Below are 19,125 nucleotides of genomic sequence, written 5' to 3' on the forward strand. Positions count from 1 at the left end.
ATGGGAAAGACACTTACCCACTGAGCCACAGATGATTCCTGCAAAGTAACATGCTACAAGAGTCTAATTGCCCTTATGACACTACTAAATGCCAAAGGACAACATACGTTTTGTTTCTGCTAATGCCAAGTTAAGTAGACGATAAGTAGACTTTTCATGAATACTTATTTCTGTAACACGGATAAATATGAAACAAATGTACAGCTTACCTCTATTAGGGGTGGGAATCTTTTGGTACTGTCAGGTTTTAAGTTTTCACTCGTTCGACATTCCTGAGACAGCAACGCGCGAATACTATACGTATTGCCTTCCCGGTCTGTTAAAATTGATGCTAAATAAGTAATGTTTTTTTCGAAAACAACTAGCTAGCACCAGCTATCGAACGAGTGAAAACTTTAAATAGTAGAATAAACTGGTTTAAATAAGCCTAAATACAAAACTTCCTACCTAGTAACCAGTATAGCAACCATGACAGTTTCCTGCTAGCACGCGTAGATATCTCAGGAATTTAAGGTCGGCATAGCGACGGACGCAGACACTATTTGGCCTGACTACCTCACGATTCGATTCTTGGGGTCAGGATTCGATTAAAAATCGATTCAAGATTTTTGACATTTGTGTACAGTTTCAAGTAGATTTTCAATTGTTATACTATTATAAAGTTAAACATGCATCTGAAGCCAAATTTCATCTCATGAGATTTTATTATTCAAAGATAAGAATGTAATGGATTTTCAAAGTAAAGGCAAACGCAAGTGGAACACTTGGTATGGTGGGTATGCATCATGGGGTCCTGGAACTTTCTCCAACTATCTGTGTTTCTTGAAAGCTGTTGAGGGGAAAACGTACATTTTTAATTAGCTGTATTATATATACACACTGTATACCCACTTGACAGTTATTGAGCCATTTCAAATAAGTTTATAATTAATCCAAAATATAAAGCTAAACACCTAAATCCCATCATCATCCTCCCCATCATCATCAGGTACAAACAGTGCTTATGACTCCACCCCCAGAAACCTCATCACCACTCACCCTTCCTCTTGGTTTTCTTCTTCATTAGTTTCTTCTTCTTCTTGGGTCGGGGGTTGTCTACATCCTGGAGAAAACAAGATGTCAGCACCAATGACAAGGCAGCTCGTTATATCCTAAACCTGTTGATCGGTCTGATGGTTCCATGCCATGTGACCAGGATGTGGCTTGGTGGATAAAAGTTATATGAACATATTGCTTCATACGCTTCATATTTAAACATAAATGTTTTGAAATATGAAGCAAGGTGTTGGTTCAGCTTTTTTCCTCCAGGCGGCTGCAGGCCCTCACCTGGCCTTCCCCCCCCGTCAGAGCGGTGATGTCACTGAAGCGTGTGATTCCGCTCAGCTGTCCGGACATTCCCAGCATGCCTCTCTTCCGTACAGCCCGGTCTCGTTTGGGCACGGCCAGACGCACCATCATGGCCTCCTCAAAGTTCTTCCTGAAGAGAAGAAAAAACAGCAGCTCAGAGAGGACTCATGGAGACCACTGGAGAACGATGAGGCCAATCTGTCTTATATTGTGTACATGTATGTGACTAGATAAGTGTACCCATCAAATACCCATGAGGAATTCTTTTTAATATGTATTCACTAGAGAGAAGGATTTAAACCTGATACCTCTTGATCTATTTACAGACAAATACTCTACCCACTGAGCTACAGCCCATGCCGTCTCACTGTCCCTCACTGTCTAACTACAACATCAGCCAGTACTGACCCCTGACCTGCTGCTCCAGACTGCCTACTGACCCCCTCCTCACCTGTGCTGCTCCTGACCCCTGACCCCCTCCTCACCTGTGCTGCTCCTGACCCCTGACCTGCTGCTCCAGACTGCCTACTGACCCCCTCCTCACCTGTGCTGCTCCTGACCCCTGACCTGCTGCTCCAGACTGCCTACTGACCCCCTCCTCACCTGTGCTGCTCCTGACCCCTGACCCCCTCCTCACCTGTGCTGCTCCTGACCCCTGACCCCCTCCTCACCTGTGCTGCTCCTGACCCCTGACCCCCTCCTCACCTGTGCTGCTCCTGACCCCTGACCCCCTCCTCACCTGTGCTGCTCCTGACCCCCTCCTCACCTGTGCTGCTCGTCGCGGCCCTGACGTTCCGTCTGGAAGTCTCGGCGTTCCCTGATCTCCTCCGGAGCGTCGCTGTACTGCTGCCGGAGCTCCTGGATGACTGAGCTGCGCAGCGCGGCCCTCCGCTGCCTGTCCGCCTGCTCCTTCTTCCTGTCCGCCTCCGTCAAGTCGCCCTCTAGGGGTCGGGAGGGCGTAGTGTCATAATGAGAAGGTGCTTTTATCTTGCAAACGTTTTTACCCCAAGAAACGTAAACCGAGGGCGATTTGAAACTCAGACTGTTCGATCGGCAATAAAACATACAGCTGTACTCATCTCCATCCTAATGACTCCACATAAATATTTCAAGCAGTAACAGGGTCTGGTAAATTGACTGTTTCACTGGATCAATGACATCTGACCTTACCATAGTGCATGGGGGCGATCTTGGGAGGCACATATTTCCTGTCACTAGAGGGCGCCTTCTTCCCAAACTCGTCGGTTTTCGTCCCAGTATCGTCACCAGAGTCTTCAGATTCACTGAGCTACAGATAAGATAGAGAAGTAGGAACGACCGTCAGGATTCAAACTCAAAAGACTGCGACGTAGTACTTCACGACTAGGACTAATAACAAGAATTCAGTTTCATAAAAAAGCTTTATTACATTTACTTAGTGAGACTTTACGTCTTACTTTGCTGATGAGATTCTCCGGATTTGGGCGAAAATGAAGGGGATCATTTTCCGCTAAAAGACAAGAAAGTGTTAACCAATCAAAATCCTCAAATGAATGCATTACTCTGCTCTATAATAAAGTCAGCTAACAGTCACTGCTGTATGCAGAAGAAGTTTTGAAGTTCAAATACATGATATCTGTATGTATATTGTTACCTAGACTACCCGTTACAGCCGTGCGCACCAGCTTGTCTATCTGGTACCTCAGCTTCTGGTCCAGAGGTCGCATCTTCTCCAGAACCTGTAAGAAGAAGGTCTCACGTTTACAGCCTCTGTATACCGCTCAGAAACACAGCCACACAAGCTAGTCACCAGGTTACAGCCTTTTCCTCCTGTAAACAGAGTTTGGAATCATCCTCTTACTGTCCTGACGGTGACAAGCCTTTGGAGGGCACCGCTCTCTCCCACGCTGCCCCCCTGAGACTTGATGCCAATCAGGTGGGTGACGTCTTGCAGGTAGAACAGTAGGAGCTGGTATCTCAGGTCCAGGAACGACAAGCCCTGGGAACAGCAGTATGTGAAATCATAGACACACTCAAAACGGATTTTCTGAGAACGTTGGGTTTTCTATCGTCACATCCATGCATCTTTATATCCAGGCAGTTTTTACCTTCGCTGTTTGGTAAACTCCATCTTGTGTTTTCTTTAGCAAGTCTCTGATGTGACTGGTCACTGCAGCCACCTAACACAGAATTCACGCCACAATTAGAGACAGTTTCGGATATAAAGCTGAATTACTAGATCTATAATACTATATAGTAATATAATACTATATATAGTCGGTTTGCGGGAGGAGACAGACTGGTCCAAACCTGCTCTGTGAGATTGTTCAGAAGACACACTGCTTTTGGTACATCACTGTCAATTAAATCCTGCGAGGCAAACCAATACAAATACAGTTAGGTATACTAATATTGACATATGTATGTGACATGGCATGAAATAATAACGCACTAAGGTAACAGTGACAAAACACATGAAAGTAGCCTAAGTAACGACCACAGAAATGCGGCTAGTGGCCTTGCTGTCTTGCTAATCTACTATCAGAAAAATCTGTGATGTAGACAAACCAGAACATTAAAACCTACACTTTCAGAGTAATCCATACCTCTATCAGTATCTAACGTTGGTAAACTATGGTTCACGACTAATGTATAAATTGGTTAGCTAATATTTTCTTCTCATTTTACTCACGTTGTCTACGGAAGCAGCCATTTTGAGAAGGGCTACAGGATACGTCGAGGGACATTTCTATAAAGGTAAATTTCGATCGCACATTTCATGCCTTCTGGAAAGCGGTTAGTTTGGAGCAGGTACTGGGATGTACTGCGTTGCTTGTTTTTTCATGGAGACAGATGCATCGATATTTGGACAAATGTCAATTTTGTTTTAATGAAAATTATCATGTTAATCACATTAAAAAACGATGGTCCATGGGCATAGTTTCCGCTCAAAATGTTTCTAATAAAGAAAATGTATGTTCGGAAATACTGTCAATCGTGATGTATTTTGAATGTAAATACAAGTAACCAATATTCAGATGGTGTGTGTGTGTGTGTGAAGAGAGAGTAAAAGAGAGAGGCAGAGGAGTTTTAGAGGAAGTGATGGTGTGCTGATCAAATGAACCTGTTGAGACCATTTTAGACACATAACCTCAGAGGAGTAGAGAGCAGCGACTGGAGGAGCTGATAGACACCACAGTGATCCAGAGGTAAGTCAGAGTCCTGAGGTGAAGTAGTAGGAATATGAAGTATTATGAGTTTATGTGAATTGAAGAGAGAGAGAGAAAAATTACATTGACTTGTTATTCTAGAAAATTAAACAGGTTTATTTAAGAACTGTAGTTTGTGGTGTTGCAGAATGTCTTGCTCCGAGCTAAAAAAGATGGAACTTGCAACATAATCGAAATATTCCTCACGTCTGTGACTTGTTTCTGAATTCCGCAGATGTCGGAATCAAAGCAGTCTTCGGTGAATCCTGATTACATGCACCTACCTCCGGCCTCTTTCTCCTCCTGCAGTCTCACCTCTAACCCCTCCAGTCTGGCTTTCACCCCTAACCCTTCCACCGCCACGTACCTGGCCAATCACCTGCCTCAGATGGAAGGGATGCCATGCGGCCAGTCCGAGGGCAGCTCAGGATTGGCCAGGACAGGGAATGACCGAGTGGCTGAGCATTTGATGGGACTGCAGTACTTGTCCTACACACCTTGTCTCAACCCTTCAACCACGGGGGCATCAAGCCACCAGAGCAGCCTCATGCAGCAGGTACTGACCTGGTTCATCACTTGGGATGCCTATGCTGACTACAGCCCTGCTGTGGTTTAATCTAGTAACTGTTCAACAATGTAAAGAACCAAGTAATGAGGCAATACTTAGTTGACAGTGTTTAGGTGAAGGCCAGGGGACCACATGTAAGAAGTTAGTATAAAATAATACTGTATAAAAATAATCTGCCAATCTGATCCCCCCTTCATCCCCCTATTCCTCCCCTTCTCCCTCCCTCCATCCCATCCCATCCCACCCCCCTCCCCCACCCCACGCTCGCCCACCCTTCCTCCTCCAGGAGTTCTCTCCCTTTCTTCTGCCCTCCCCTCCCGGCCCCCCTCGAGGCTCCACACAGAAGAGGGGTTTCAGCAAGGACAGTGTGGAGTACCGTCTGAGGCGTGAGAGGAACAACATTGCGGTGAGGAAGAGCCGGGACAAGGCCCGCAGGCGCATCCAGCTGACACAGCACCGGGCCCTGCAGCTGGAGGAGGAGAACCGCAGGCTGCATGGGCTGATCGGTCAGCTCACACAAGAACTGGAGACCCTCCGGCGCTCCCTGTCACACCACCCTGGCCGTCCCGGGGGGGACAGACTGGGCAGGGGGGCCAGCTGAGAGAGGCTGCTGCTGTGGATGCAGATGTCTGGTATTCTTTTGATGGAAGTTGTGCAATCGAACACTTTGGCACAAGTGTGTTTCTAAATGCTGCCTTTCCCCCTGGGCTCTTTCTGATCCTGGTTCTTGGTCTACCTGGTGTTTCCCGTGAAATATTGATGTAAGATTTGTTTGTCAATCAGATGCGAGATCCTATGGTCAATGGTCAGTAATTTACCATTATGTAGTAACTTGTGAATTGGTAGGCCTAAAATTGCTAAAAAGTATGATTTTCATGTCATTTTGAGGTTTTCAGTATTCTATAAAATTATCAATTAGGACTTCATCAATAAAGTATATTTTGTTTATCTTTGAATATCGCTCTCTCTACATAAAACATAAACATTGTACAACTGTTTGGGGGGTTAAATTAGCATTGTTTTCTGCTGAAAATATATTATTTTATTTTGGGGAAGCATGGCATTAGCAGGGCAGACATGATTTCAACACAGTAAGATCCGGAACCAAAAGATAACATCAGTTCTCATAAATTTCCTGTGTTGGCTTCCAAGGGATAGTATACATAGGAAAACGGTTTTCAGAAACCTCTTAAGGTTTTATGAATTTGTGTAGCATGAACAACCTTACACAAGGCCCCTTGGTGGAGGTAGTTGAGCAACTGCTGTTGAATGGGGATTGCAGAATTAATAACTTCCCACTCTCTTCACAGTTAGTTGGTATTTGTCCTAATTGAGCACTTGCTGCAGGAATAGATACAACAAACATAGGCCAACAATAACAGCTGAATATGCCAGTCTGAACTGTTGACCTACATTACAGATCAGAAAGATAAGACTTAAAAAAAGATTTTCTGACACCACAAGGAAATCTCAGATCTCACAATGTGTTGCTCCAATATACAACTGTCTGGGCGTAATTTAAGACTCAATCCCCAATACAGATTGGTATTTATGTGCATGCTTTATCATGCACCGTTAAGAGATTTCAGTAGCCTCCATCTGTCTGTAAAATGGCTACATGAGCCGAATGCGCGTGGTGTTGAAACGGGCCGCTTCGTTGTGTGGGGCAATCTGTGGTCCCAGGACTGCAAACCACCGAATGAGGAACACAGTTCCACATTTCTCAACATCAGTAAAGTACCTACAAACACCGTGACTCTCCTTAAGATTATGTCCTTTTTGTAACGTTAGTTGCCTACCTCAGAGTTTGCAATTCAATTAGGATTATTATTCAAGAATGCAGATAATGATGATTAGGCTGCTTCGACAATAGCCTTAAGTAAAACGTTTGTAGTTACTACTTGGTGAAAGCCAGCTTTTACAGGTGTGAGAGAAAATCTTTATTTTAAAAGGTCTTGGTGCTTACTTTAAGATAATTGATTCATTGGTATATAATGTTCTAAATTATTCCTTAATTACACACGGATAGGCTTTGAAATATATCAGGCCTACTCATGGCGTACAACTAATTAATTACTTATAACTGTAGGCAAAGGAAAAAGTCATTCGGGCATTCCATCTATTATTTTATTTAATTATTTTCTTCTTGTTCTTCTTCTCCTCTCTCTCTATTTAAAAAAATGTTTACATTTTATTATCTATGATTTATGTCTCCACCATGCGGCAGTAGTTTCAAAGTGCAGTGCAAAAGGGGGACGTCTCCTGAACGATTCAGTCCGATGTTTTACGAGTCTGCCTGCTGCTTATATCGAAGCTATCCCAATGCAGTTTTCCACCCTCTCTTTGTCCCAAAGAGGTGGGACTGGATTGCCAATTGCTGTGGCCTTCCCCTTTAAGATTATGGTGTCGGACATAATAATGTATTAATTATTTTGTGTAATGTCGGCGGACATAAACTTGGGTCGAGCAACAACGTTAGAATACCAGCAACGGTAGAAGTCTTAGCGTCAACCTTTAGCCGATAGATCAAATAAGCGTCTCAAGCCTGGACGAGGTGAAAACAGTGTCCTTGCTGTCGTGAAAACCAGTGTTCCATGCTACACTTCTTCTGGACAGAATGTCACTTGAGGATGGAATAAAAGAGAAAGCTTCCAGGATGGCAGACGCAGGGGGAGAGTAGGGAGCTGCGTTAAAATCCAACTAAATTCGGAACGCTGCTTCCTCTATCCCTTGCGATGTTTTGGATTTTAGAAAGTGACAACGGGCAATAAGGGATTTTTGGACGCGTATTATCTTCTTTTGAAAGGGTAAGTCATTCTACAACATTAGCTTACACATATAGCTTTGCAACGCATCTCGAATAGTGTTGTCACTATAAAACAGTCTAGTATGTTTCTCACTATGCAGTCGGGGCAGGTGGGTATGTGTCAGGCGTGTATGTGTCAGTGCACAAATGGGACACCCCATTTGGGGCATCTCTTAATCTGCGTGCTCTTCCGTTTCTTAGTCTCGTTGGATTGCGGTCACCTTTCTTTACATTCCACGCAGTACTTTACCCACTGTGGACGCTCTTATATAACCCAAACAATTCAGACAGCAGCCCTGGCTGCTTCCAGGCCCAGCAAACACACATCACCATTGGCGCCATACGGGGCCATGTGCACGCCTGATCAGCGTTACAGCACCGCTTGTCCACAACGCTATCTTGATCTTGATTAACAGTCCTGGCAGTTCCAGGTGTACATTACAGGATATTTCTCCAATGTTAACAGGTCTATAGCAAACACCTACAGAGTACTAACAATAAGCAATTCACTTTTTCAGTGTCACTGTAGAAAAGCAAGTGGAGAGGGGAGTTCCTAGGCAGGAGAGACATGATCCTGTCAACTCAGAGCATCAAGTCCTTTCATGTTCCTGTGTTTTCTCTTTCCAGACATTTCCCACAATCCATCTGGGGAGTGACCTCATCCTTCTCAGCCCGAGGTGATGACCTCCCCGGACTCCCCCCCCCTCACCTCCCCTCCCCCCTGCCCCCCTCCTCCCCCCTCCCTCCCCTCCTCCCCCACTCCCTCCTCTCCGGCCCCCTCCACCTCCTCCTCCCTCCCGCTGCCTCCCTCCCTCCCCCCTACAGGGGAGGTGATGATCCTGGCTCTGGGGAGGAAGAAGCAGAGGGTGCTCCTCACCCTCTCCATGCTACCCAACCTCTTCCTGGCCTTCCTGCTCTCCTCCGACCCTCTGCTCACCCTGTCTTCGCCCCACCACTGCCGGCTGCCCGGGCCCTCACCTTCCCCCCAGGTCCTCAACGCCTCCCTGCCCTGGGACAGGGGGGTCCGGGCGGGGGGCGCACCGTCCCAGTGTAAACAGTTTGTGAACGGGACGGGGTCGGCAGTGGTGGATTGCGAGGCGGGCTGGGACTACAACGTCACGGAGGGACTGAGGAACAACATCGTCACTGAGGTGCGTGAAGGAAGAAATGCAGACTCACTCGATGGCTCGTTGTTGGTGTTTGTTTGTTTACATTGTCATGTCTGTTGTCAGTCGCATCAGTATGTTTTCTGTTCTGCTCTCTACACCCCACATTCGTAACACTCCAGAGCCGTTGAGAGAAGCACAACTTCAAACCATAACAGAGCAGGAACGGCTGTTTCCACAGCAACGTTAGCCTTCACTCCGTAGATTAACTTATCATGACCATATTTGGAGTCCACAAAAATCTCCAGCCCGCTAGTTAGTCTTGACCTTATCTCCTATTCTATCTATGCAGGTCAAACTCTCTGTCTCAGTCTTCAGTCTATAATCTCCTCATGCTTTGACGTCACAGTCACGTTCACCACACCTAGTTCTCCATGCCGGTCTTGTGCTGTCACTGGGCTGGTTTCCTCTGTACCTGGGCAGGCCAGTGACACAGGTGCCGCACCCTGCCACTCAGATACACGCTTGGTTTCATGTTGACTCCTCAAGCCAGGCGTTCAGCTGAACAAGCACAGGAGGCCAGGAGAGACAGACTTAAACTGCATTTACATGTTCCAACATACTGTGTGTTTGCTCAGCACTCTAACCAGCTTCTGTACAGAGAACAGCAGTACGCTGAGCATCACGTGTGCATCTCCAACCTCATGTCATGATCCCCCACTGTCCACGCTGCTGAGGCAGCAGCTACAGAAGCAGGAAAAACACACAACAGTTGTAACTGCTAATCAATAAGGAGTCGCTCAGTACTGAGCTGAACAGCTGAGAAATTCTGTCACATTCTCTATATCTACTTGAGAAACTCTTATACAGTATATATACATCAACCTGCAAACTGGATTTGGTGCCTAAACACGGAGATGGAAATGTTCCTAGTCAATGTTCGACCGGACAGAAGAGGACAGATTTCCACAAAAGGACATTGTTTTAATTCTTTTTTCCTTTTCTTCAAACGTTCACAAAACCTGTTAGGGGAGTTGGTAAACTTGCTTGTCCACAAGTTTGACATGATCTCTATTGTGTGAAGCACATAGTTGATGAGGATGCCGCTGGCAGCTGTGAGCTAACCCTGAGAGGGCCGTGTTGAAGGGCAAGGCACCAGCATGAGGGATGGGATCTCATTGGTCCACGTCTGGCCTCCAGTTACACCGTGGCAGGTGGCTGCAGCTTTTCCGTGGAGGCCAGAGAGCCATGCTATCTCTCCAGATCATTAAAATCACTCAGGTCTCAACACGAACCAGATAACTGCATTAACAAAGCTCTGCTGCTTGGACAAATCAATGCAAAAGAAATGTTAAAAACTCACAAGAGAGATTTCAGGCACTCTATCAGACACAGCAATCAAGAGAATGTTTCTCGAAATACAGTAAAACATCGGAACTTGATAGTAGAACAGTTGTGTAAATGCAACAGATCATTCTTTATGTGGGGATAGTTATAGCCTAGTGGTTAAAGCATTTTCTGAACCACCACACATGAACTGTAGTATTGTGTGTTTGTGGTGTGTGACATGCCCTGTTCTGTGTGTGTGGTGCCCTGTGTGTGGCCCAGTGGGACCTGGTGTGTGGTCAGTACTGGCTGGTGCCCCTGGAGGAGGTCTGCTTCATCCTGGGAGTCCTGGCCGGCTGTCTGGGGCTGGGCTACACTGCTGACAGGTGAGGCTGGGGCTGGGGCTGGGGCTGGGGCTGCTGACAGGTGAGGCTGGGGCTGCTGACAGGTGAGGCTGGGGCAAACATGGAGGGTCCATACATCAGGACCTGGCTTACAGCAACACTTTACACTCATAGGAACTGCTACTGTAGTTACACTTCAGCAAGGTTTATTACAGTTAAGTTGGTCCCACCCAAGTCATTTGATTGGACATCAGGCTGTCCTTGAGTGCTGACATTTGGTGATAACAAGGACTTTTAACTGTACATGTATCACCCTGCTTAGGGACTTTTAACTGTACATGTATCACTTCGCTTAGGGACTTTTAACTGGCTTTTTCTGGCTTTCCAGGGGTAAATGGATGTTAACATTGATCCTGTTTAAGTCAACTTACATAAGTGTAATAAAGGGGCAGGTGTGACAACCTATTCCACTGATTTACTGTTTAATTATATTATAATTCCTATGGACCTACAATGTTACTGCAGGTACGTCTATGTAGTTCAGGTGGCAGATAGATAATGTAAACGTCGCCTAAACCTTTAATGATTTTGCTGGTGTGTTTCTCCTTCAGAGTGGGCAGGTCTAAGACCCTGCTGGTCTCCCTGACCCTGACCGTGGTGTTCGGGGTGCTGGTCTGCGTCTCTCCCTCCCCCTCCATCTTCATCGTCATGCGTTTCTGTCTGGCTGCCTTCAGCGCTGGCGGTTACCTCACTCTCTACATCATACGTGAGTCACGCTACAGTAACACTCTACATCATACGTGAGTCACACTACAGTAACTCTCGACATCATACGTGAGTCACGCTACAGTTACTCTACATCATACGTGAGTCACACTACAGTTACTCTCTACATCATACGTGAGTCACGCTACAGTAACTCTCTACATCATACGTGAGTCACGCTACAGTAAATCTCTACATCATACGTGAGTCACGTTACAGTAACACTCTACATCATACGTGAGTCACACTACAGTAACTCTCTACATCATACGTGAGTCACGCTACAGTTACTCTACATCATACGTGAGTCACGCTACAGTTACTCTCTACATCATACGTGAGTCACGCTACAGTAACTCTCTACATCATACGTTAGTCACGCTACAGTAAATCTCTACATCATACGTGAGTCACGCTACAGTAACTCTCTACATCATACGTGAGTCACGCTACAGTAACTCTACATCATACGTGAGTCACGCTACAGTTACATTCTACATCATACGTGAGTCACGCTACAGTAACTCTCTACATCATACGTGAGTCACGCTACAGTAACTCTCTACATCATACGTTAGTCACGCTACAGTAAATCTCTACATCATACGTGAGTCACGCTACAGTAACTCTCTACATCATACGTGAGTCACGCTACAGTAACTCTACATCATACGTGAGTCACACTACAGTAACTCTCTACATCATACGTGTGTCACGCTACAGTTACATTCTACATCATACGTGAGTCACGCTACAGTAACTCTCTACATCATACGTGAGTCACACTACAGTAACTCTCTACATCATACGTGAGTCACGCTACAGTAACACTCTACATCATATGTGAGTCACGCTACAGTAACTTCCAACGTTCGTGGGTTGGGGCCACGACAGACGCACTGAACTGCGTTTACAGTGAACACACCATGAACACTGTTGGGAACGTCCTGCTGACTGGAAGCAAGTCAATATAGTAGGGTTAGTATAGTAGGGTTAGTATAGTAGGGTTAGTATATTAGGGTTAGTATAGTAGGGTTAGTATAGTAGGGTTAGTATAGTAGGGTGAGTATAGTAGGGAACAGACACAAGAACAGAAGGACTAGAGTAGCCTACAACTGGACAAAAAAAACGCGTTGTTAAGTTATTCGTTTTCTACATATTTGTTGATCATCATTTGTTCATCGTGTGTGTTTTCTGGTCGATTATCAGGTGTTGAACTGTGTGAGCCCTCGTTACGACTGCTGGTTACCATGGCGGCAGGCCTGGTGACGGTTGCCGGGGAGCTGCTCCTGCTTGGCGTGGCTCTGGGATGCCAGTCCTGGAGGGGCCTACTGGGGACCGGGGCGGCTCCACTCTCTCTCTTCCTCAGCTATGGGTGAGTGAGTGTGTGTGGATGAGAGCATGTATGAGTGTGTGTGAGAATGCGTGTGTGTGAAGGAAGGAAACAGCATGAATAGCAGAAGAGAGGAAGCTGATCGTCTGATTAAAGACTTTGATGCAAACTGACATTCTGACGGCTCGTATTGATCTGAGCCTGTCACGTCCAGCCCCAAGCCCAGGGCAGACGGCATCACCGCCTCTCTGGAAAGTGTCTATCTGAGGCCTTTGGCTCAGTCTAATTTAACAAATGCCAAATGCAGAACAGAACCTTTGAAATCAGACTCTATCTTCTGGCCCCTGTTGTATCTAACTCCTCCTGTAGCAGCAGTGTAACTCCCTGTAACTCCTCCTAACTCCTGTAGCAGCAGTGTAACTCCCTGTTACTCCTCCTAACTCCTGTAGCAGCAGTGTAACTCCCTGTAACTCCTCCTAACTCCTGTAGCAGCAGTGTAACTCCCTGTAACTCCTCCTAACTCCTGTAGCAGCAGTGTAACTCCCTGTTACTCCTCCTAACTCCTGTAGCAGCAGTGTAACTCCCTATAACTCCTCCTAACTCCTGTAGCAGCAGTGTAACTCCCTGTAACTTCTCCTAACTCCTGTAGCAGCAGTGTAACTCCCTGTAACTCCTCCTAACTCCTGTAGCAGCAGTGTAACTCCCTGTAACTCCTCCTAACTCCTGTAGCAGCAGTGTAACTCCCTGTAACTCCTCCCCGTAGTGTTCCAGGGGTGTTTCCAGAATCTCCCCGCTGGCTCCTCCTGTCAGAACCATCTGCTGACCTAAACTCCTTCAGCGACAGGAGGAACAGAGACAGAGATGACGAGAGCTTCACAGGTAGGCGTGGGAATTCAGAGAACGGTCTCTCGTCATGCAGGGGTCATTGACCTGGCCTCAGACTGAAAACGTTCACATAAGCTTTAGTCCAGGACAAGGTTGCGTCTGTGAAGGACAAGGACTGTGTTAAGCATAACTTGAAGCTGGCAAAGTCCTTAAAGCAGCTTGTAAGCTGGTGAATACAGTGATGTTATTGTAAACAGTAGTGTTCACACCAAGCCGTCAGGGAATCCCCACAGCAACACGCTGCCTTCTAACAGGGTAAGGTAAAGAGGTACAGAAACTTACTTAACAGCAAGATATAAGATGATCAAATCAAATTTGTGTAGCCCTTTGTACTGTACAAGCAATGTCACAGAGGGCTTCACATATGCACATAAAACTGCACCTAAACCAACCTAAACCCTCAGGGAAGGGTGAAGTATATTCCCGCCCAAAAAACTGAAGTCATTATTCAAACACAGGCTGTGCAGCTTAAATCTAAAAACAGAATAAATACTTGTCACAAAGGAAGGTTAGGCTGAGCCTTCTCTCAGGCCTGCAGTGCCTGTGCTCTCAAACCATCTGTGGGTATAGCTCGGGCATTTGACTGCAGATCCAAAAGACAAAGATTCAAATCCCTTCTGTACTATAAGGTTTTTTGGGGGGGATATAAGCTTGTGTGTCTGTGTTGCTGCAGAGCTGGGTCCAGACTCGCCCTCCACCACGCGCCCACGCCTCTCTTTCCCCGAGCTCTTCCACAGCAGGAACATCTGGAAAAACATCTGCGTTCTCGGCTTCACCTCGTAAGTCCTCCCTCCTTTACGTTAGTCACAGCCTGGGTTCGAATCCCACCCATAGATTGCTTTGGGTGTAATCGTTAGCTAAAGGCACATGTTATTGTTACAAGCCGCGTGTTACAGTAGCAGGTAGCACAGAGGTGATGTTCTGATGTGGGTTGGACGTTCCTGGATGTGATTAAAACTTGTTACCATAGTTACACTTGAAACAAATGGGGATCTAAGTGTTCTGACTGTGTTGGGCCCGAAGGGGTTTGTGGTTTAGTTTGCTTAATGACACTGTAATTACATCGTTCTATGGTTATTTTTACCCTTTTATTCCCTTCTCTCCTATTTTTCCACATCCCTCTCTCCCCTCGCCAGGTTCATCTCCCACGGCATCAGTCACTGCTACAGCTCGTTCCGCGGTGATGTCAGAGGCACTGCCCCCAGCTTCTATTGGACTTACCTGCTGTCTGTCTGCGCAGGGGGCGGGGCATGGCTGTTGCTGTGGGCAACCGTGGACAGATGCGGTCGCCGTGGCATCCTGCTTCTTGGCATGACGATGACGGGGCTGGCATCACTGATCCTCCTGGGGCTGATGGAGTGTACGACCACCGCTCGGCCCTCTCACTCTCATATCTCAATTGATTTGTAATGTTGCCTTTTGCTGCTGTACATCACATGTTCACTCTTGTGATGGCTTTAAAGGGGCGGTCCACTCAAAACATTCTCAGGTCTAGGAAGGGATGGTCCACTTACACTGTAGAAACATGTTTTTTTCTTAGTTTAAAGCTGTAAATACGTTTTTGTGTGCTTTTTAGATCATATGAATGTATCTCACCAACTTTCACTTGTAAATATATGTATTTCCTTTCATGTAAATCCAGCATTGGTTCAAGCAGTTTGGCCGTTTTCAGGCTAAACAGACATTGGCATTTAATGCCTTTGTTTTATATGTAATGGATACATTAGAATAGAGCACATCACATGATCGTTTGTTTTGGCAACATCTTGAGAACGGCCGGTGTCTTTCCTGAATGAGAGTATCACCCCCTTGTGGCGGGACCGTGGTATGACATACCTTATGTATGAAAGTATCACCCCCTTGTGGCGGGACCGGGGTATGACATACCTTATGTAGAACACTGCGGTGCTAGGACAGTCAAGACGAGCAGGGAGTATTGACCCTGAAGAGTGGACAGTATGCTAATGAGGGCCGTATGCTAATGAGGACAGGGGGACGCAGACTAACCATCCTTCCTCCCCTCAGATCTGAGTGAGGCGGCCATCACAGTGTTCTCAGTTCTGGGGCTCTTCTCCTCCCAGGCCACGGCGTCTCTCTGCATCCTGTTCACTGCTGAGATCATGCCCAGCATCATCAGGTAAGGGCCGCTGGGGGTTTAATCAGCTGGTTCAGAAGCCTGAGACAGTTGACCAGAAGTTAAGTAGGTACAAAATTAAACAACAACAAAATCCCACCGAATCTAAGCTTCAGGCTGTTATTCCATGAGATTTAAAGGATGACCTGTGTAACCTCTCTCTTCCTCCCTCCCCCCCTGCAGGGGCAGTGGTGTGGGCGTGGTTCTGGCGCTGGGCTGTGTGGGCCGTCTCAGCTCCCCCCTCATGGACCTGAGGAACCACTATGGCTACTTCCTGCACCACGTGGTGTACTCGTCTCTGGCCCTGCTGGCCGTGCTCTCCATCCTGCTGCTGCCTGAGAGCAAGAGGAAGCCCCTGCCCCAGACACTGGCCGACGGGGAGCAGTACCGGCGCCCCCCGCTGGGCCGAAGGAGGAGGGACAACGTGCCTCTGCTGGCCACGCCCAACCCAGAAACCTAGACCCTGGCCTCACACACCTCCCTGCTCACTCAGGGGTCAGAGGAACACCTATTACTATTGGAGCAGAGCAGATAGAATGATAGTCATTGAGTCAAATTAAGAGAGCTCTACTAAACGACACTCTGCTCTTCCTAACATATCGTTTTTTAGTCATTTTTAATATAGGTTATAGGAATGTCATCTGTGTCCATCTACTCTCATTGCAGTGTGTGTGTGAGTGAGAGTGTGTGTGTGTGAGAGTGTGTATGAGTGTGTGAGTTGTTCCATGGAGGCGGCTCTTTCTCTGGAGACCTGTAGTACACCAGCACACACCGCTGCACCCCATCACAAGCCCCTGGCCCCCCCTGCCCCCTGGCCCCCCCTGCCCCCTGGCTCCCCCTGCCTCCTGCCCTCTGGCTCCCCCTGGCCCCCCCTGCCCCCCCCCTGCCCCCTGGCCCCCCATGCCCCCTGGCCGTGCCACAGTTGAAGCCAGCTCCATCACACTGATTAGCTGTCAGCTGTGAACAGTCCCTCCGTTCCACAAAGCTGAGGCAGGACTGGGACAGTGTCTGACATGTCACTAACGTAATCTTAGTTTTTTCCACATCACTAGTGCTGGGATATCTGTTGTTAGGAAACAGTAGACTGGTGGGCAGGGATGAAGCCTGGTCAGGGACTAAAAGCGTATTCTAGAAAGATAGTAAGCAAGACTAGCCTTTAGTGCTGAACTTGCGGTGGAGAAACTACACCCCCTGTAGGAATTCATGCAGATTAACTTGAAGCTTGTCTAGTGTAGAAAGGTTTGGTATCAGGACCCCAAACACAGCTGTTGTGGCACCTCTACAAAGGGGGGCAATCTGCACTGACTGCATGAAGGGGTTTGATTGGTTTGCGTCTGGAGTGAAGCTGTAGGGAACAGTTAATTTATCTCAATTATTTAGTAATATATTCTTATTTAAATTGCACCCATCTCCTAAATTAATGGTACATTAAATCAGAAGCTAACCAAAACCTAAAATTTGGTTAGGTGTTTGTGAGAAAATGCTAATGGCCTGGTGCCTGTGTATTATGATCAGCTTCATGGTCTTGAGTTTTCAGCTGCTGAGCAGAAGGCACTGAAGCAGCCTCAACATCCAGGCCTGTGTGCTCACAGCTGAAGACATGATGTCTCTCAGATTGGGGGCTGGGTGGAAGCCTGCATGTAGGACTGCTCGGTATGGAAGAGAGTCTTCTCTGGGTGATGCTGGGTAGATGCTTCTGCTTTTAGTCAAGCTGAAGCGCTTGGATGAGCCACAGACCTCCTGAACCTACCCCAGAACCTTAGCTACAACATACCTCTAGGAGATCAGTCTTAAGCTATTCAAGATTAGACTGGGACTCTGTGTATAGAACCTTGTTTTGTAATGACAGTCAGCATTACAAGAATCCTTGTTGGTATGTAATGTAAGTGTACAGGAGTTAGTAATATGTAATGTAAGCGTACAGCAGTTAGCTGTTACATGATATTTCAAGTGGATGTCTGTGTTATGTCTCTCTAGCAGAGAATAAGAATCTTTTTCAGACCTGTGTTAGAGAGTAATGCTGTGGTGTGGGAGGAACTCCCCCCCCTAAGGCCGGCTGGAGGGGGCCCAGGAGGGACTGTGTACAGTTTGGTAGTCTCTTCCATTTTGCCCTCTGTAGGCAGGTGACATTGCTGACAAACTGTATAAAACAAGTCCTACTACTAGACTGTGGAGTCACCAGCCTCACTAGAAGTCTTGGGATGTTTCTATACAAAGTATAGAGGCACTGCTTCAAAAGTATAATGTATGCGAATAACTTGACTACATTAATAAGTTTGACACGACTGATTGCTTGAATGAAGATTATCCACTAAGTAATAACAGTGATGTAATAATGATAATAACCTTATAACCTGATTTAATTGAAAATAAACTGTTAATAAAACTAAAAGTAAGTCCCTGCTGTGTTCATGTGTCGATTCTAACTATAGTATTAAACTAAACAGTCCCTTTTAAACAGTATTACTATACGAGACGTGCTCTTCAGGTGGGGGGGCAGGCAGCGGGGGGGGGGGGGGGGGCATGAAGGGGGGAGGGACTCGTGTCCAGGCATGCTTTTGGAGAGTTACGTTTAAGGAGAAGTCTATGAAAACAATTTGACACAGCTCTGGGTTCAGACCTTTAGCCATCTGCCTCCATAAAACTAGACACCACTGTGCTCCACAAGCTGTCCTGTCAGAGACAGGAATGTGACGCGTTATCTTTGTACTCAAGGACGGGAGGCAGAAGACAATGTGACGCATTATCTTTGTACTCAAGGACAGGAGGCAGAAGACAATGTGAGGTCAGAGTGCAGCTAATTATTCTGTTTCTGACGCAGCAGGAGCCTTAGTTTAAATATCATGTTAGGAAGTACTTTTCAAAAGAAATTAAGCTAATACAATATAGTTATGTGTAAATATACAAACAATACCAGTCAAAAGTTTAGATACATTTTCCCAAATGTGTCTTTTGACTGGTGCTGTATATAGTTAGAATATTATATTGTTATTTATATGTTACTTAAATATTTGTTTATCATACTTTTGATGTACTATTTTTTATAAACTCTTTTTAACAGAGCCTTTGACTGATTCTTTTATTCTGTCCTATTTTCTTTTTATGTTTTTAAATTATTTCTTGCACCCTTTCCTGTTTTTAACCTGTAGCACTTTGTAATTTTTGACTAAATATGAAGTGCATTATAAATAACATTATTATTAATAATATTATTATAAATATATATATATATATTTATTTGATAAAAAACGTTCTACAGCCATTTATTTGTAATTTGAGGATTTGTGGACAAACAATTGGTGTTTCCACTGGCAAGATGCTTG

The 19,125-nt window shown here is 46.1% G+C and overlaps 3 protein-coding genes across 4 annotated transcripts; 2 read left to right on the forward strand and 1 right to left on the reverse strand.

Moving 5' to 3' along the window:
- Positions 1–685: 685 nt before the first annotated feature.
- Positions 686–4,080, reverse strand: ngdn (neuroguidin, EIF4E binding protein). 2 transcript variants are annotated; one of them, XM_084702594.1, is made up of 11 exons: positions 4,019–4,080; positions 3,637–3,696; positions 3,435–3,506; positions 3,188–3,325; positions 2,981–3,065; positions 2,784–2,836; positions 2,518–2,635; positions 2,114–2,288; positions 1,327–1,477; positions 1,039–1,102; positions 686–829 (listed from the first exon to the last, which is right to left on the reverse strand). In XM_084702594.1, the coding sequence occupies exons 1-11, from the start codon at positions 4,037–4,039 to the stop codon at positions 810–812; spliced, it is 957 nt and encodes a 318-aa protein (XP_084558720.1). In that variant the 5' UTR covers positions 4,040–4,080; the 3' UTR covers positions 686–809. The 2 variants fall into 2 exon arrangements, with proteins under 2 accessions (XP_084558720.1, XP_084558721.1); XM_084702595.1 differs by lacking the exon at positions 4,019–4,080 and adding an exon at positions 3,913–3,945.
- A 349-nt stretch (positions 4,081–4,429) lies between these two features.
- cebp1 (CCAAT/enhancer binding protein (C/EBP) 1) lies at positions 4,430–6,113 on the forward strand. Its single transcript, XM_084703477.1, has 3 exons — positions 4,430–4,535; positions 4,771–5,091; positions 5,390–6,113. The coding sequence occupies exons 2-3, from the start codon at positions 4,771–4,773 to the stop codon at positions 5,702–5,704; spliced, it is 636 nt and encodes a 211-aa protein (XP_084559603.1). The 5' UTR covers positions 4,430–4,535; the 3' UTR covers positions 5,705–6,113.
- Positions 6,114–7,396: 1,283 nt separating this feature from the next.
- Positions 7,397–16,605, forward strand: slc22a17 (solute carrier family 22 member 17). Its single transcript, XM_084703892.1, has 10 exons — positions 7,397–7,910; positions 8,537–9,060; positions 10,624–10,727; positions 11,297–11,451; positions 12,660–12,825; positions 13,547–13,662; positions 14,342–14,447; positions 14,805–15,028; positions 15,694–15,805; positions 15,986–16,605. The coding sequence occupies exons 2-10, from the start codon at positions 8,590–8,592 to the stop codon at positions 16,260–16,262; spliced, it is 1,731 nt and encodes a 576-aa protein (XP_084560018.1). The 5' UTR covers positions 7,397–7,910; positions 8,537–8,589; the 3' UTR covers positions 16,263–16,605.
- The last annotated feature ends 2,520 nt before the right edge of the window (positions 16,606–19,125 follow it).

This window comes from Hypomesus nipponensis, chromosome 8 (assembly GCF_054491055.1).
Source record: "Hypomesus nipponensis isolate SF chromosome 8, ASM5449105v1, whole genome shotgun sequence".
Classification (NCBI taxonomy): domain Eukaryota; kingdom Metazoa; phylum Chordata; class Actinopteri; order Osmeriformes; family Osmeridae; genus Hypomesus; species Hypomesus nipponensis.

Coding starts and splice junctions, on each gene's coding strand:
- ngdn (XM_084702594.1), bottom strand. CDS start 4,039: ATGGCTGCTTCCGTAGACAAC. Junction 2,289..2,517: donor GATCGCCCCCATGCACTATG/GTAAGGTCAGAT, acceptor CCCGACCCCTAG/AGGGCGACTTGACGGAGGCG. Junction 830..1,038: donor GAAGAAAACCAAGAGGAAGG/GTGAGTGGTGAT, acceptor TCCCCTCAACAG/CTTTCAAGAAACACAGATAG.
- cebp1 (XM_084703477.1), top strand. CDS start 4,771: ATGTCGGAATCAAAGCAGTCTTCGGTGAATCCTGATTACATGCACCTA. Junction 5,092..5,389: donor AGAGCAGCCTCATGCAGCAG/GTACTGACCTGG, acceptor TTCCTCCTCCAG/GAGTTCTCTCCCTTTCTTCT.
- slc22a17 (XM_084703892.1), top strand. CDS start 8,590: ATGACCTCCCCGGACTCCCCCCCCCTCACCTCCCCTCCCCCCTGCCCC. Junction 13,663..14,341: donor AGATGACGAGAGCTTCACAG/GTAGGCGTGGGA, acceptor GTGTTGCTGCAG/AGCTGGGTCCAGACTCGCCC. Junction 15,029..15,693: donor CCTCCTGGGGCTGATGGAGT/GTACGACCACCG, acceptor TCCTCCCCTCAG/ATCTGAGTGAGGCGGCCATC.